The sequence below is a fragment of the Sparus aurata genome, chromosome 17 (assembly GCF_900880675.1).
Source record: "Sparus aurata chromosome 17, fSpaAur1.1, whole genome shotgun sequence".
NCBI lineage: Eukaryota > Metazoa > Chordata > Actinopteri > Spariformes > Sparidae > Sparus > Sparus aurata.
In genome coordinates, this window is record NC_044203.1 from 23930659 (window position 1) to 23947036 (window position 16378).

The following is a 16378-nucleotide window of genomic DNA, read 5'->3' on the forward strand; positions in this document are numbered from 1 at the left end:
TCATAGAGCTTCACTCTCAAAACAAAGAAAGTGGTTTCCCAAAGAAGTCCGACTGACTAGACGGGGAAATTGACTGGGTATTACAAATTTGTGACAGGTCAAGTTCAAACTGAGCTGTTACTCACCGCTGATGATATCACCTGTCTGCTGTCTGTTCGTAACAGACGGTTGCTGATTTATTCTTAATGAGCTGGACTTTTATTTTATAGCGTCGGGGGGGTTGTACCACATTAATGAAATGGGAAACCCTCCTGATCAGACCACTGAGGGAAATTAAAATCCCCCCCAGTTTTTAAGTCACCAGCTTTTACCTTTATGACAGCTTACCTTGGTAAAGGTGGCCTTTGTGTATGGTCGTCACAGTCTCATTTACTTGCTTGAGTCATGACCCTTTGTAAAATGCCACCATTATTACAGGAAATGAGAATGAGCAGTCGGAGCAGACGATAATGTAGCTGTATGATCGCCTTCTTAGTCAAGCAGTTCTACCTGCAGACTCATCATTTAACGTCAGAGGGGAATGAGTCCTGCATTGCCACCTTGTGGAATATTCCTTTGGTGTTTAAAAGTCGAGGTGAGTGCCAAGCCCAAGGGGCCCTGCTGTGGGAAACGAGCTTGTCAAAGATCATGCGGAAACTGTAGGTCTTTTAGACTTGAGTTTGGTGTTTTATTAAAAACAAGTAGTTTAAAAAAAACATACATGACAGCCAAGTTAAACGCAAGTCTAACAGACACGGTGTTGTAATCCCTGCATTAAAGTACAATCTATAAAGACATACCAGAGCCAATACATTTCCCTTACTTGAAAATATCTAGATGAATAAATGAGTTGATATGCAAGTCATGAAAAAAAAACAACAAACAGGCATCAAAATGCAGAAAACATGTCCAGTTTGCATTTTTTCTTTCTTTTTTTTTTTGGTCTGCTGTTTCTTAAGACATCCATAGAGAGACAAATATGGGCTTCCTCAAAGCCGAGTCCTCTGATTGGCAGGGAGCTCATCCTGGTCGAGTCCCCACAAGAAGGTGCGGAGACGTGTAACTTCCTTTTGGAGCTCAGGGCTCGGGATTGGTTGGGAGAGGTCAAGGCGTGGAGTCTCGTTTGGCAGGATTAAAGGAGGGTGGTCCAGGAAGCTCTCAAAGATGTCTAAAAGATCAGAAAAAAAGGGAAAGAAGCGATTGACTTAACAGGTAATTTCACTGTCTTAGTTAGTTAGTTTGAGCTATCTATGTTTTACCTCCACTCAGCTCTGTGCCTGCTGGAGGGGCCCAGGATGCTGGTGGGGCTCTGGTTGGACCCAGCTTGTAATGGGTGAGCAGGTGGTGCAGTTGGGAAGGGCTTAACAAGACATGTTCCTCCTGTAGACTGGTCCAGGATGACTGGAAGACAAGAGGATAATGCAGAGAGGAAAATGAGAGTTAATATTTTTTGGGTTAGGGCTCAGAGGACACACTGCACATGTCGCTGTGTTACCTGGATAAGTCGAGTCTTGGGAATACACAGGAAGTTGACTGTGATTGACAGTTTCTTCATAAACTCAGAGGCAATGTCTCCTAATCCCGCCCCCTGTAGCCAGTCCAGAACCAGGTCCAAGTTTGTACGGATCTGGACCGCTCTGGACCACGAAAACAGCCCGTCTAATGGGAGAGAAGAGATGGAAAAAAGGTGTCGATTTTGGCAAAAGCATATGAAAAGATAGAATTCTGTTTTTAAACATAATAAAAACAGGAGATTATTCTGTCTGAGGATTGTGACCTTTAAAGACCATCTGACTTTTGTAAGAGGAAATAACACATCCCCATTTTTACAAATAAAAAGTTTAATTTATAAACATTAAAATACTTTTGCTCAGTTTAGTGCACTCAGGGGTTTTGCCACTACAGCCCTACTTGGTCTGGTATGACCAGTATCTTATTTTTAGTTAATGTTAGAAAGCAGATAGCCTGCCGTTACTGATTAAACAGACAGCTGAAATGAAAAATACATATTTTTCCTCTTACCCATAGCGCTACAGTAATTATACATCTAGATTATTTTGCTGTGAGCTGTAGAGTTTTGGAAAAATTGGACAAAGAGATGTCTGCCTTCTCTCTGATATAATGGAACTAGATGGCACTCAGCCCATGGAGCTCAAAGTGGCAAAAATTACATTCTTAAAAAACTCAACAGCAATGTTTTTTTTCCAGAAGTCATGACCCAGCTACTTAAGATAATCCACAGACCTTGTTGTGAGCAGTTTCATGTAGGAACTATCGTCTTTCTCTATGACTGATAGCTCCAAAACTCGGTAACTCACAGCTAAACAGTCTAGATAGATAAATAGCGCTACAGGTAAGAGTAAAAATATGTACTTTGGGGTGAACTGTCCCTTTAATATCACTGTATGCACTTCATCCTGTGCAGTCTCACCTCGCTCTAGCAGAGTATTGAGCAGTGAGGTGTTGGTGAAGAAGAAGAGGTAGCCGAAGGTTTGGGAGGTGAGCGGCGGGGACAGACATGCCTCCCGCGACAGCATCAGGGAGCAGCGGTACACCTCCACCAGCCCGGCAACTTTGGGTGGTAGGGCGGACACGTCATCCACCTCTCCCTCCCCTTCCTTTTTCTCTTCTCCCTCCGTGCCCCGAGCTCCATCTTTCTCCTTCTCCTTCTCCTCGCTGGAGAATGGGTTGGTGTCCAGGAGAGCCGGAAGGAGTGAGTACAGGGTCTTCGTGGACAGGAAGGAAAGAAATGTGAGTTCATTTGTTTAGAAAATGAACAATGAAAAAACAAATACTGGATGGTTTGCCATGATATTCATGGTTCCAAGAGGATGGGTGCGACTGACTTTGATGAACTGCTGCTTTTTGCCTTAGCTCTACTATGAGGTTTACATTTGTGGTTGAGAGTGAAATATATCTGTGGACATTGGATGGATTGCCATGTCATTTGGGAAAAACATTTATGTCTTTGGTGCTCCCTGACATCTAGCACTATGAAGTGGTCAAATTTATAAATTTGTTGTTTATCACCAAATACCTGCAAACATGTCATTCCCACAAGCCTCAGCTGTACTTTGTGTTTAAGTGCTATAATTAGCGAGCTAACGCTGAAACAAAGTTATTGACCATGGTGCCTGATATTGTTATCATGTTAGCATTGTCATTGTGAGCATGTCAGCCTCTGGGGTGGCTGAAGACATGTAGGCCAGTCCCAGGGTTGACTCTTCAAACGTGCTGTTGATGCATGCTATTCTCCCAGAATGCAAAGCACAAAAGAAAAAGGAGGAGCTGCTCACAGCTGGGAAAAATTAAAATTAATTGTGGGTGGTGGTGAGACAGCCTCAGAAACATCTTGGAAAAAAACAAGACAAAGATGTAATAAGTCTTCAGAAAGACATTCAGCTGTCTCTTTGTTTAGCTGGCAATGGACAACTTTTTGCTTTAACTTATCCTCCTGAAGTAAATACTGATTACACGGTGTAATGGCTGAAGGAAAACGACTCTATAAACCTTGCTTTTACCATGTTTTTCAGCCTGCCCACCTGGCTCGATTTTTCCCACAAAATTTAAGGCCACATTACGGCCAAAACATTAAAAAGGCATTGTTTGCCCTGACTGCCGTCCCCCAGGTAACAGTGTAACAACTGGAATAACTGCAAAAGAAGAAGAAGTTCACAAAGGCAAAGAAGGCGAGTGATAGAAACCGAGGTAAAACAAGAGAAACCGGACGAGCATTCACAGGATGTTGTGTCAAAGTCTGTCAGCCCACTGATACGTGTTCCCCCTCACCAGTGGGAGGTTTCAAAACTTACATTCTTTCTCAGGGACCAGTAACAAATCCTGTCTTTGTATCAATACAACCAGGTGTTTTACTCTGTCTTTTCATAGCACTGAGATCAGGATTTTCGAGGTCAACATGGGATTTTTATGGTGTCATGTCTTTCTTTGCAACAGCTGTGCCAACAGTAATACCACAGGGAAACACTAGGAGGAGGGAAAGTTGGAAAAATTCCACTTAAAGTTTACTTGGAAGTGGCTTCCGAAAGTTGCAGTTTGATCGACATCTTGTGTCTCAAACTTAAAACGCTTAATTTTGTGGTGCCAATGTTGTGGTTTTATGCATTACTACTTAGTCTGGACTTGGTGCTGTACCTTGGTGAGGTGATACACACACTGTTGGAAGGTGTGCATAATGACATCATCCAGCTGTGCCAGAGCCTCTGAGCAGGTGTCCATGTCAGCTGTCAGAACTGGGTCACCCGGGGCTTCAAAGAAACCATAATTAGGAAGAGTTAAAGGTTTTGCATCCGCTTGCATTTCAAACATTCCCAAAGGTCTGTGATGTTTCATTAAGCAGCCGCATTGTTACTTGAGTCATTCGTTTCTGTCGACTCTTTTCAGATCACTCTCACCTTCAAACTCCCACTCTCTCTCCATGGTTTCAACTTTGACCTGAAAGAAGTTAAGGAGCTCCGTGGCGTTTGACATCCAAAACATCAGGGGCCGAAGGTCGGACGACAGTTTCAGCACATTCGGCGTGCTTATCTCACCTTCCTGCTCTGCGGAACTGGACACATTTACGCAACACCAAAGTTATGTGAGCTGTAAAATGATTGTGAACATTCTCCTGTCAGTGTTAGTGTGTGCTTAATGCGAGAATCACACCACACTGTGAGTAAAAATAGACCCGAGTTATTATTACTCAACGACATTTCAGCCATTTTTCAACATCACCGTGTTACAATGCTTTCATCACACGACAAAAATTTACCCAAGACATAACAGCAACGGCACAAATGTATCATGAATCACTCGGCAGGAGATCTCTAAACAGAGGAAACATGACGTAGAACAAAAAATGTTCTTACTTTTGCGTGGGATGCTTATCCCCAAATTCCTTAATGTTATCCTGTAAAGAGAATTGGAGACAGAAGAGAGGAGAGACATTAGGCTCAGTGTGGGGGTGGAAGAGGGGGAGCAGAGTCTCGCCCTGCAGCCAGGACAATTACAGCACATTTTCCAGCAGAAAGGCAGTGACATCAGCTCATCCTCGCTCCTGTCCACGACGTAGCAGGCCACAATGAAGGGCATACGACTGTCTGCTGGTTTTTCTGTTTGACTGAATGTGGCCCTCTCAATTTGCCCAGCTGATGTTTTTCTGCCGAGCTTCTGCCAAGCCTAACCCTAACCCTGACCCCAAGTGTGATCACAGCCACACTGTCAAGACATACTATCCCAAAAAAGGTTAATGATTCACTTGTTCTGAGCCCGACAGATGAACCGCTGCTGGACCTCTGAGGTGTTTTATTATTTTCGTTAAGATACCATAACAGGTAGCTCAATTTATATGTATTTGAGCTTTATTTGTTTGTTTTTTTGAGTCAGGGTAGCAATAACATGGCTCTGTTTATCAGTCAAGACTAAAATAACTCAACTGCTGGATGGAAATTATGGTCCCCAGAGGATGTAATCCTTCTGATTTTGATGATCCTCTGACCTCTTTACCCTGCGAGGCATCCATCTCGCCAGGCTCCAAGCTATGCACCACAGCTATGAATCCTATGAGGAACCTCAGGCAGCTGGAGACGGCAGCTATGGATGACTAGAGATGTGACTTCATTCGAAAACCACAATATTGAAGAGGCTGCTATAGCATCAGTTATATCACAGCTGGCGAGTATTTCTTCATTGGAAGAAGAGCAAAGAATGACAGTGAAGCTTTTCTCTCGATGGAAAATATGTTTTCACTCTTCACTCTACTGGCTTGATTTACCAACTGTCTCTGCTGGTAGCATCCAATCACTTTGGCCTAAATGTCTCAACAACTGTTGTTAGATTTCCATGAAACTTTGTTCAGACATGTACTCTCCCCCAGAAGTTGAATTGTAAAATCTTAGTTGAATATTTGCCCTTTCGTTTCAGGACCATCATCAGGTCGAATTATCACTTTGTCCAATTTTGGTTTGTGATTTTTTTGTGTGTGTAAATTACAAATGCTAACATGTTGACATAAGATGGTGAACATTACATCTGCTCGACATCAACATGTTAGCATTGTTATTATGAGCCTGTTAGCATGCCAATGTTAACATTTAGCCCGAAGCACTGCTATGCCTAAATAGGGCATTCCTTTATTACAGAGATGACAGTAGAAAGATGACAGGAAATGAGAGGAGACATGCAACAAAGATCCACGGTTGTTTATTGCAGTTCATGGTGAGCGCAATATCTTTTGGGCACCCCAGACATTTTCTTTCATATATTGAGCTGTTTTTTACTTACCCAAACAATTTCTTTTATTAGATTGGCCGACTTGAGTAAAATCTGCGGCGTGAGAGCGGGGTCAAGATGTTTGGAGGCATGATCTATCATGATTGACAGGAGATAAGCAGGAGCTAACGGCCCACCCCCAGAGTCTGGAGAGGAATTTTTGGAGATTATCTCCTAAGAGAAGAGTGAGGGACAGACATAACATATGGCATTAAGGCCTTTCTTCCATGACACCAGAAAAATAACAACACGAAAGCTAGTCAGCGCACCTGTAACAGGGAATCAGCGTGACGTGAGTGGAACTTCAGGACTGCCTCCGTAGATCCCAGGTACTGCCTCAGTGCTTCCTGTCTGTCCACCAACCCTGAGGGGCAGCAGGTGGTGGAGGCATCCGCCTGCCATGGCAGGGTCAATGCCAGCGGTGGAGCTGGAGTCACACGGGGGTCACGATACAGGAAAAGAAAGTGGCTCCCCAGACCGATCACATCCCCAGGCTTTAGGACTGTCTCCCTGTAAACGGCCACTCCGTTGTGTGTGACCTCACCTCCTCTGAAGGGCCGCATCAGAGCTATGATAAAATGCAAATTAGAGTGAGGTAGACTATAACATAGTGAGGGGACCATGAGTCTAAGTGTGACATGAGTTAGAGGCTGTTTTAATACCCTGTCCAGTGGGCGTCCCGGGAACAGCTGAGTCTCTCCTGACCAATAAGTGTCTGGCCAAGAGGTCAGGAGCAGAGAGGAACGTCTCCACCTTCAGTGGCCTCTTCCCCTTCCTCTCCCTCTCTCTATCCTTCTCCCTCTCCCTCATCGTGGGCTTTCGTCCAAACACATGCGTATGTCCCACCATGATGTACAAAACAAAATCCTAAACAAAACACACAGGGTGAAGAGCAGAGGAGAGTCAGGGAGGTCTGTTATCTTTTTAAGTGCTTTGGTTTGTATCAATTTTCCATCTTGGAGATGTTAAGTTCAACAGAGGGCAGTCGATAAGGTATGAAGTGTGTCGCAGTTTGCTACAATGGAGACCTGTGTGAGGTCATTGTGTGTGAGTGATGTACACAGAGGGGGTTTGTGCTTTGGTTGGATAAATCGTCGAGGCATTGTGCTGTTCTGAGGCTGTTTTGTGCAGGATGCTGAATGGGAGAGGCTTGTAGAGCGATGGAAACCCTGATGGTATGTGGCGATTACAGACATGCAGGTATGATGTCATGTACAGGGTGTGTGCACGCGTGCACATCTGCACAAATCCTCCACAACTTGTCTATTAGTTTGCATATCTGCACATCAGTGTGTATGCACCTTGTTACCGACCACGTAAATGTCTGTGTTTGTGTGTGTGCGCCTGTGTTTACATAATGTACGTGTGTGTGGGAGTTGTTTGTGAGTATTCGTGCGTGCAATATCGTCCGTCAGCATGTCTTGCCTTGCTCTGATCGTAACCCTGCAGCAACAGAAAGTAGGGCCGGTCTGTGGGTGGAAGGATCAAACTCTGTGACATCACTTCCAGGTCACAGCTTGAGTAATCCTTCTCGTCCTCCGCTGGCTGGTTCGTCCAACCAACCTTTGCTTCGGCTTTTGAAGCTCTAATCTGAAAAAAGTGGGTCAAGACATGATGGTAAGAGCGCCAAACTCTCAGGATTTATTACATTTTCTTCTCACCGCGTCGTCATTACCTCTCCTGGCTGTGGGTTGATCATGCTCACGATGTTCTTCCTGTCCTGCACCCCTCCGTTGTTATTAGGCCGGTTGCCAGGGCCACGAGAGTCCTTGCTGACGTGGTTGCCCTGGCGGCGCCGCAGACTCAGGTTCATGTCACTGATGCTCCTCCTGAGCTCAGTGTTCCTCCCACGGTGACCACGCTCGCTCTCCTCTGGTCCGCCCCCTGACGACATCCTGCTCCGCCGCCAGCGCACACCTGTTGCCCAGACAGTCAGAGGATTGGTCAGAGCTCCTTTGCGTGCTAACATACCTGCCTGTTGAGTCGAAAACATACCTTGATAATTCTCTCCTTCCCTCTCCCGCTCCTTCTCCCTCTCCCTCTCTTCTCTCTCATAGTCTTCCCTTCTTTGGATTTCAAAGCGCCGCTCAAATCCGTCCTTGGGTCGCCACATGTCCACCAACAACAAGGGACATTCCCACGGGGCAACGCTTCTCCGGCACTCTGTCTCCCACTTGATAGCTCCATCTGGCTGCTGGATGGGCTTTCCAATGACATCACACAACAGGAAGTCCTCTGGGCTGTGTTTCTGGAGAACTAGAAGGTAATGGAGGAAGGGGGGAGGAGGAGAAGGGGGAGTAATTATTTTTCCATAACACTGTGGTTTATGTTTGTATTAAGTCATTCCCAATTGGTTTAAACTTTTTGAGTGAACAATTCCTTGTAATGGGTCGCAGCAGAGGTCCAAATGAGAGAAAATTTCCCTCTCTCATACCTGCGTCATCTGTCTCCTCCCTCTCTCTCTCAGTGTACCGGGTGATGACCTGGGCGATGAGCTGCCTGGCTGTAGAGTGGATGTTGGCCAGCAGGGAGCGATAGTTGGCCCCACTGGAGAGGGCATCCCCATAGATCTTGATCAGGCCCGGGGCAGAGGAAGAGGCAGGGGGCAAGTAGTGGTGAGAGGAGGGGGCAGCTGAGTGAGCCCAGACCTCTCTCTCCCTCTCCCCCACCGCCCGGTCCCGGTCGCTGTTCGAGCGCCCTCGCAGGAAAAGATGGGAAAGGCGCTTCGTGCGGGACTGAGGCCCAGCAGGCCGCGGCCTGAGAAAGGCCGGGGAGGGAGACGGGGATGGGGTAGGGGAAGCCAGCGAGGGGGTTGAGTTAGAAAGGGAAGAGGAAGGAGCTGAGGGGGCCTCGTGGAGGGAGGCTGCGTCAGAGCTGGTGGTCGACCTGGGACAACAACAGAGGAGGGGAAGACAAATGGAGGAGAGAGGAAGGAGAAAGGAAGGGACCAGTCAGCTGTGAATTATGACTGACTAAACAAAGACAAACAACAAGGACTAAAATAAAACAGGGAAAGGTTACGGAGTTGGACGGATACAAATGAGAGTGGAAGTAAGATAAGATGACATCGACACATAAGCTCAACTTCAACAATACTTAACAGGCACTGGACTCTGGCTAAACAGTGATTACAAGAAAGTGGCATAACCTGAGAACAAATGTACGCGACACAGAAGCAAAACAGGAGATTACAAGTGTGTTTGAGAGACTGACTTGACAGAGATAGCACTTGGCCAGCGACCCCCTAGCTTGGCAAAGTGTTTCCTGGGCGAGTTGATCCAAAGACCCACTGGGAAATGGAGCTTTCTGAAGCGAGGACTGCCAGACCCCTCCATCTGACAAGAGGGAGGGAAAAACATGACTATTAAAAAACAAACGTGGCCTTTTAATTCAGTAATCTGCAGTATGTCAACATACTGTAAATGTCATGTTTCCCGCAATCTGTAATCTGTAATCTGTAATCTGTGTAATCTTCCTCCACACTGTTTGAGGAATGTGTGTCAGGATTGAAAACAATATAACAATGGCATGATGTCACCATCAACAAAACATCAACAGGATACCTGCTGCAGGTTGTCAACACGGTGAGAGCAAACAGAGAAATTAGCTCAAAACAGCACTGAACGTCATAGCCTGAATTTCCCACTCTCTCAAACAGGAAGCGTCTTTTGTAGGACTCAGGTTCCAGCTGTTACACTGACAGGGAAATACCCACTCCAAAGGTCACTGCCTGTCCATTTCTCTGTGTTACTTCAACCATCAAAATTAAGGATCACACTTGATCGTCTTTCCCCTTGCAAGACAAGGCCAAAACAAAATCACTGCATTTACCAGGAACACTACCACGTTTTGAAGTATGATTTACGACAAGATGTGCGTCTGTGCCTAAAATCTGCCGTTGTCATTCTAGATGGAGACGTTATTTTTTTTATGAGTATCCTGTCCAACATGTTGTGGTTGTATATTTTGAAAACCATAAACCATAAAATCAGAATACTTCATGAAAGAAATTAAAATGCCGTAGGTATTGGATGTTGGCACTTACCCACCGTTACTTGTGATCCTTCTATTGAGCGTTTTGATGATTCCTCAACACCAAAATGCGAATACGCAGCTCAAAGTAATCTAATAACCATGTACGTTTCCTTTTCCCCGTGACGAAATTCCATTTTCAAGAGCCATAAACTTGTCACACGTCTACAAACACATCTCTAATTCTTAAAATCCAATCGATTCGACCTTCTTTTACACATTAAAAAAAAAACGTTTTACTTCTAACTGGACGAGATCTGCTCCCTCTCTCCCTCTGGCTTTCAGCCTCTCTGGGTCTATAGATAGAGAAACAGGCCCATTGTTCTAAGTGACAGAATTTCCTTCCTTTGCTGTGGACAACACCTATATCCTGACTGAGTGAGCGAGAGAGAGAGGGAGACTGGTAGAACGTGAGAGAAGGGTGAATGTACATACATACGAGTCTTTGGGACCTTGTCAGTATACTACATACTGTGTTTTAAAGCTAAATATTTTGCCCTGTTTTTAATTAAACAGAAATGTGGCGTCACAATTTCATCCTGTCAAAGTTTAATTCCATCGAACAGGATCTTAAAGCCACAACAGAGCGCCATGACTGTGTTCAATCTGGGGCTGTGCTGTGATTTTTTTGATTAGAACAGATCACACAACGCAATCACAAAACCCACAGCGGGCTCAGTTGGAAGTTTTGCTGGAAAGAGGATGAAGGAAACACACAGAGCGAGACAGGAAGCTAGAGGGAGCGACAGAGACACCTGTGATCTTTGACCCCGTCTTCGACAGGAAGACGTTGAAGGAAAGAGAAAGGGGACCGTCACTGTGTCCCAGTTCAACGGGCAGACCCTCCAAAATCTGCTCCCATCGGAAAGGCTCCTCACTGAGGGAGAAGAGAACAGAATAACGTAGATGTGCTTTAACTGTATATAACCTTAGCCTGATAATAACGTTAGTCATTACCGTCAGCATCATACAGATTCAACAAATCAGGTACAACTGAAATTAACCACCTTGCCAGTCTTATTTTTGAGCAACACAATATTGTCCTGCCCAGGTATTGCGATACAAAATATATTGTTTGTTTTTTATCTTCATTAGTAGTTTGAATAGTGTGAATAAATAAAGGAGGGAGAGGTGGATAAGCTGTTCATTTCTTTACTCCTCCCTCATCTGTCCCTGGTTAAATAGTTCAAATACAGTCAGAGCAGTTTCTCTCAGGTGAAGAATCACACAGCTGTTCGATATTCAAAAGTGTGAAAAATATTGCGATATTCGCTCATATCTTATATCAGCCCAAGCATATCTAGTACCACTAAACTGGGGCGTACACCTTCAGTTACTTATGAAACAGGCAAATACAGAGGATAGGCTCAAGCATTAAAGATTTTTTTTAGGAATACTGGTTACGTTATATTTTGTTGTATTGTCTTCCTGTCAGTGATTCGAGTCCAGAATCTGATGATTTAAGACAGCACTTGAGAAAATCTTGAAAAGAGTTTTTGTTTTTCTTTTGTTTTTTTTATGCCTAAACAAACTAAATAGACAAACCCTCTTTGTTTACATGACTGAATAAACAAACTAACCTTAAAGGACAACCCTATTTTAAACTCCTTCACTTTGTATATATTTAACAGACCCTGCCACCTGTCTAGTAGCAAACAGTGTTCTGGGGATATTATTTTCTCTAAGAACAGCTTGTTTATCCAGTAATGGAACTTTTTTGTATTTCCAAGTATAAACTATGTATAAAAATGTGAGTTTGAATTTCTTCTCCAAAACTACATAGTGCCACTTTAAGATGGCAAAATTATCTCACAGATTGCAGATGAAGACATTAAACCAGTGGTGTAATTTAATTAGGAGTCTATCCAAACAACTGCTATGGTGATATAATATAAATCAATCATACATTTTCCTGTAATTGGTCTATTTTTTATATTTTGTCAACAACATAGAGGATTATTGCAAGATATTAGGTCATACTGTGGCTGTTTCAAGGCAGCAAAAACTATAATGAATTTCACAAATATACATAATCAAGATAAAACAGGCCTGTGATCATCATTATCGTCCTTCCAGCCAGTTTAAAATAGTTTAAACTGATCATATGGAGCTGAAAACTGAAGCTAAGTTCAGGTCAGTCTGGTGTTTAAAGTGTTCCCATGACCCAGTATCCCAGCATTCATTGCGCGGTGACGAGGAAGGACATCTTTCCGGAGACCACCGAGGACACATCAAGAAGCGTCCCAAGGTTAGCAGTCAATAACCTACCGAATTGTGTGTTATTTATACAAAGTTGAACTTTAAATTGCTCTAGCTTTTTAATGGTTTGATCTACAAACACTTACTGGAACAACTAGGCGTTCTTAAACATGTTAGCTAACGATCGGACACAGATATGTTAGCAACGAGCTAGCATTAGCTAACCGACTCGACTATGCGAAGCTTAGCAAACTATGCTAATGTGTTTTCAAAGTTATCAGGTCGAGTCACAGTTTTAATATTTGTTTATGTCGAGAGTTGAATACTGAGGTGGCTTTTATGTATTCAAACACGCGATGAGTAGCGATAAAGGTGTAAACAAAGCTATCTTAAATTGAACTGTGATCGCAACGTTATTTTTAGCGACGCTAGCGTTGAGTACTATGTTGGGGTTCTCATCGAGCCTGTTTTGCAACCGTGTTGCAATTTGAGTGTAATTCAGTCTGTTTCCTCTTTTATTGTTGTTCGGTTGTTGATAGAAGCCCATAAAGATGGCTGAGACTATTGAAGAGAAGATTAAGGGCTACAGGACTGCCCCCTTTGACGCCCGATTCCCCAACACCAACCAGACCCGCAACTGTTTCCAGAACTACCTGGGTGAGGACATGATCAATTTGTTGTGTTATCAAGAAAGTGTTCAGACACAGGACAAGCACTACAAATGAAAAATACTTGAATTCGTCATTATGTGTACAGCTACTTACATCTGCAACATTTTTTATGTCAGTTTGAAAAACTAGGTGAAGACGCTTGCAAACAGATTTATACAGCCTGTTAATCCATCCATAAGATCTGCTTGCACCATTTTATCGTTGTTTCAGCTAGTTACTGGACGCTTACATTCATATTAGGATTATTCACAAGAAATGGTGTCTAAAATATGACCTCCATGTGACATTGATGTTATTGTAAAAACAACAGCTTTGCCATAATGGTGTAAACATTGCTGTCTGCCTCACATTTAAGCTTGAACATTAAATGTGCAAAGTTGAAAAACAAAATAATTTCACGTTCCTTCACTGTATCTGTCCAGATTAGACATTGTCACCGCGGCACTGGCTGTCACAAGATCTCTGTGGCTTTTTGTTTATGGTATTTTATTATAAACATTGTGTCAGATGAGGAACATTAAACCCTTTTGTTATTTGTTTTGCTTCAGACTACCACAGGTGCAACAAGGCTCTGTCAGCCAGAGACCAGGACACGGCTCCCTGTGATTGGTACCAGAGGGTTTACAAGAGCCTCTGCCCCATGAGCTGGGTAAGATATTCTGGTCTGATCTGATAGTCCCCCAGTATGTTCTGCTGTCATAGTGTGAAGTGCTTATTGTTTTGTTGCTTCTTGCTCTTCTGTTTGTTTTGCTTCTCTGTGGTTTATTTTGTTGCATGAAGTATGGCTTCATGTTGTGCTGTAATCGAGATGTCCACTTATTTACTTAAGTAGGATTTATGTCCATTCTACTTAAGTCTCATCATATATTTATAACAACCTTTATTAAAGTTGAGATTTTTGAGGCTAAAGCTGATGTCACATCAGATGCAACAGCTGTGAGATTATTTTGACAAACATACTGTTCTCGAGATCAAAAAAGAACTTATGGATACATTGTGTTCTAGTGATTTACATGAAACTGCTGTGGATGTAAAACAGCTGCTCTGCTGATACTACAAGGATTAGCTTGTTGTCAGATGGGTCTAATGTTTACTTTAATATCTCTCAACAGGTTGGCAAATGGGATGAGCAGATAGAGAGTGGAAACTTCCCAGGGAAGATCTAAACTCGCCAAGCCGTTATTGATCAGGACCGTCCACTCCAGGACATTCTGTTACGTGCCCCTTTACCTCTGTAGAGTGCCTAAGAACATCTTCAAACAGCTTTCACATGGTCATCATCATTGATGTTACTTTTCTTAACCTAAACACGCACAACTTTTTACCCTGCATGTCAAGGTCTGAAGTTTGTTTTCTCTCTCTATTGTACACTACTCTTGAGCAGTGATTGATCAATAAATACAATTTGGATTTAATTGAAATGGTGTCGTTAATTTTACAGTTTATTTAATTTTGTTTCTCCTAGTCAGACAGCGTTTTCCTTAAAAGTCCAGTGTGTAAGGTTTGGGGAATATTAGGTGAATCAATTGAATAAAATATCCATAATTATGTTTTTATTAGTGTATAATCACCTGAAACTAAGAATTGTTACCTTAGAATGAGACTATTTTATATATACAGAAGCAGCAGGTCCTCTTCCATTGCGACATGTTGCATCGTCATGCTTCTACAATATCCAAGAACAGACAAACCAAACACTTGCTGATTGCTGTTCTGATTTTCTTCTTTTTAACCTCTTGTCAGGGAGGATGGGATGATGGGGGTTCAGTTGGTCACAATCTGCAATGACACCGTTGGATGCCACTAAAACCCACCCAATGGAACTTTTAAATCTCAGTGAATTACGCAAAAATATACCTGACTGATAGATGCTGAAGTTGACATTGTCAAGTATGTGAAAATGTCCAGGGGTAGATGTAATATAAATAACTTTTTCTCAGTTACAGCCAATCAAATCTATATTGATGGTTTTTTGAGGGAAATCCGGTGGGTATGGTGTCTGCAGTTCTGTATCAACTCCTTAAACTGCCAGTAGTGGTCTGGGGTGAAACTGGTTCTATATTTGTGTTTCATTCCAATAAGATTCACAGCTCAACTTTCAGAAAGACATATAGTCTTTTTTGATTACCCAACATAGCCATCAGCGATCCTGATGATTATGTTTACAGCAGAAATGGCAGTATATGCCATATATTCACAGTGATCTGCTTAAGTATTCTTTCAGTCCTGTCTGAAGCAGCCCTCAGGCCTGTGGACTCTGAAAACACAACATAACAATACCACAGTTTGTCCAGAGGGGGGCAGTGGTGATAAAACCGGACGCTTGTCTTGGTGTAATGTTTAAGTTTCACCACACAGTGGCACCGTTGAACTATTACCACGATCAAGCTTATTGATGTTGACCAACTGAGTAATTCTTAAAGGGCTTATGTTAGTAATATTTTAGATTAATTTAATGCTCTGAGTCAGTGTTGCTCACTGACAACCAAAGGAATTAATGGGTTGGAAAGGTTGTGTTGACATAGAGTTAGTGCTGCACCTTTTTTTTTTTTTTTGTTACTGACCTGATTCAAGTGTGGACACCAAACATTAATAGTATTAGTATAGTATCATCAGAGGGGTATATAAGGAATGTATGAACTTGACATCTTCTGTTGTCTCTGGAACAGAATTATAAAACTGTGAAGCACATGTAGGCTGAAAATGAACCGCTTTCACAGATAAACATCAGAAAATGAGAGTAATTTAGCCAGAATGTGTTTGTTATTGAGAGTCAAATACCAGAGGCTTCTCAAAACAATAACAATGTTGGCTTTGCTGAATGAAATACAAAAAATCCTCTCCATTCATGAAGTTGACAGTCAGTCACATTGTCGTAATTCCTCCATTGCTTTCTCATACACTCAAATTTGTATGATTCAGCCTCCTTTACTTGGATCTCAAGACTTGTTTCATGTCAACGTTTGCTTCACTTTGTCACAGGGGGCCACATTAAGCCTGAGAATTTTGATTTAATGAATTGCATCATGTCACAGTTACAATACTGGCAATTCCATCCTCATAGCACAGTTGTAATCTTCCTTGTTATTATCATCAGCTCACCACATCCTCTGCTGCTAACTGTTCGCCTCAGCTATGCCGCAATAGGTCCTGACACGCCAGAAAGGGTGTGTTCAGACCAAATAAACTCCTCTTCAGACGTTGCTTGTTATTGAGGCTGATAAGAC

At 43.0% G+C, this 16378-nt stretch overlaps 2 protein-coding genes and 1 long non-coding RNA gene across 5 annotated transcripts in view; 2 read left to right on the plus strand and 1 right to left on the minus strand.

Annotated features, from left to right (window-relative positions):
* The window catches only part of LOC115567270 (uncharacterized), a 50066-nt gene extending 41212 nt beyond the window's left edge, over nucleotides 1–8854 (plus strand). For both annotated transcript variants that reach the window (XR_003981157.1, XR_003981156.1), the window contains 2 exons: nucleotides 8307–8512; nucleotides 8717–8854. This is a non-coding gene — a long non-coding RNA (uncharacterized LOC115567270). The remainder of the gene's footprint in view (nucleotides 1–8306; nucleotides 8513–8716) is intronic.
* Nucleotides 644–10586, minus strand: rasip1 (Ras interacting protein 1). Of its 2 annotated transcripts, none has more exons than XM_030393608.1 (16): nucleotides 10295–10585; nucleotides 9463–9584; nucleotides 8684–9135; nucleotides 8245–8505; nucleotides 7925–8166; nucleotides 7675–7839; nucleotides 6912–7116; nucleotides 6519–6817; nucleotides 6262–6423; nucleotides 4848–4888; nucleotides 4392–4546; nucleotides 4132–4244; nucleotides 2411–2705; nucleotides 1475–1638; nucleotides 1239–1380; nucleotides 644–1147 (listed from the first exon to the last, which is right to left on the minus strand). In XM_030393608.1, the coding sequence occupies exons 2-16, from the start codon at nucleotides 9582–9584 to the stop codon at nucleotides 969–971; spliced, it is 2997 nt and encodes a 998-aa protein (XP_030249468.1). In that variant the 5' UTR covers nucleotides 10295–10585; the 3' UTR covers nucleotides 644–968. The 2 variants fall into 2 exon arrangements, with proteins under 2 accessions (XP_030249468.1, XP_030249469.1); XM_030393609.1 differs by having other exon boundaries at nucleotides 969–1147; nucleotides 10299–10586.
* A 1810-nt stretch (nucleotides 10587–12396) lies between these two features.
* Nucleotides 12397–14566, plus strand: cox6b2 (cytochrome c oxidase subunit 6B2). Its single transcript, XM_030393663.1, has 4 exons — nucleotides 12397–12529; nucleotides 13020–13137; nucleotides 13700–13800; nucleotides 14264–14566. The coding sequence occupies exons 2-4, from the start codon at nucleotides 13032–13034 to the stop codon at nucleotides 14315–14317; spliced, it is 261 nt and encodes an 86-aa protein (XP_030249523.1). The 5' UTR covers nucleotides 12397–12529; nucleotides 13020–13031; the 3' UTR covers nucleotides 14318–14566.
* The last annotated feature ends 1812 nt before the right edge of the window (nucleotides 14567–16378 follow it).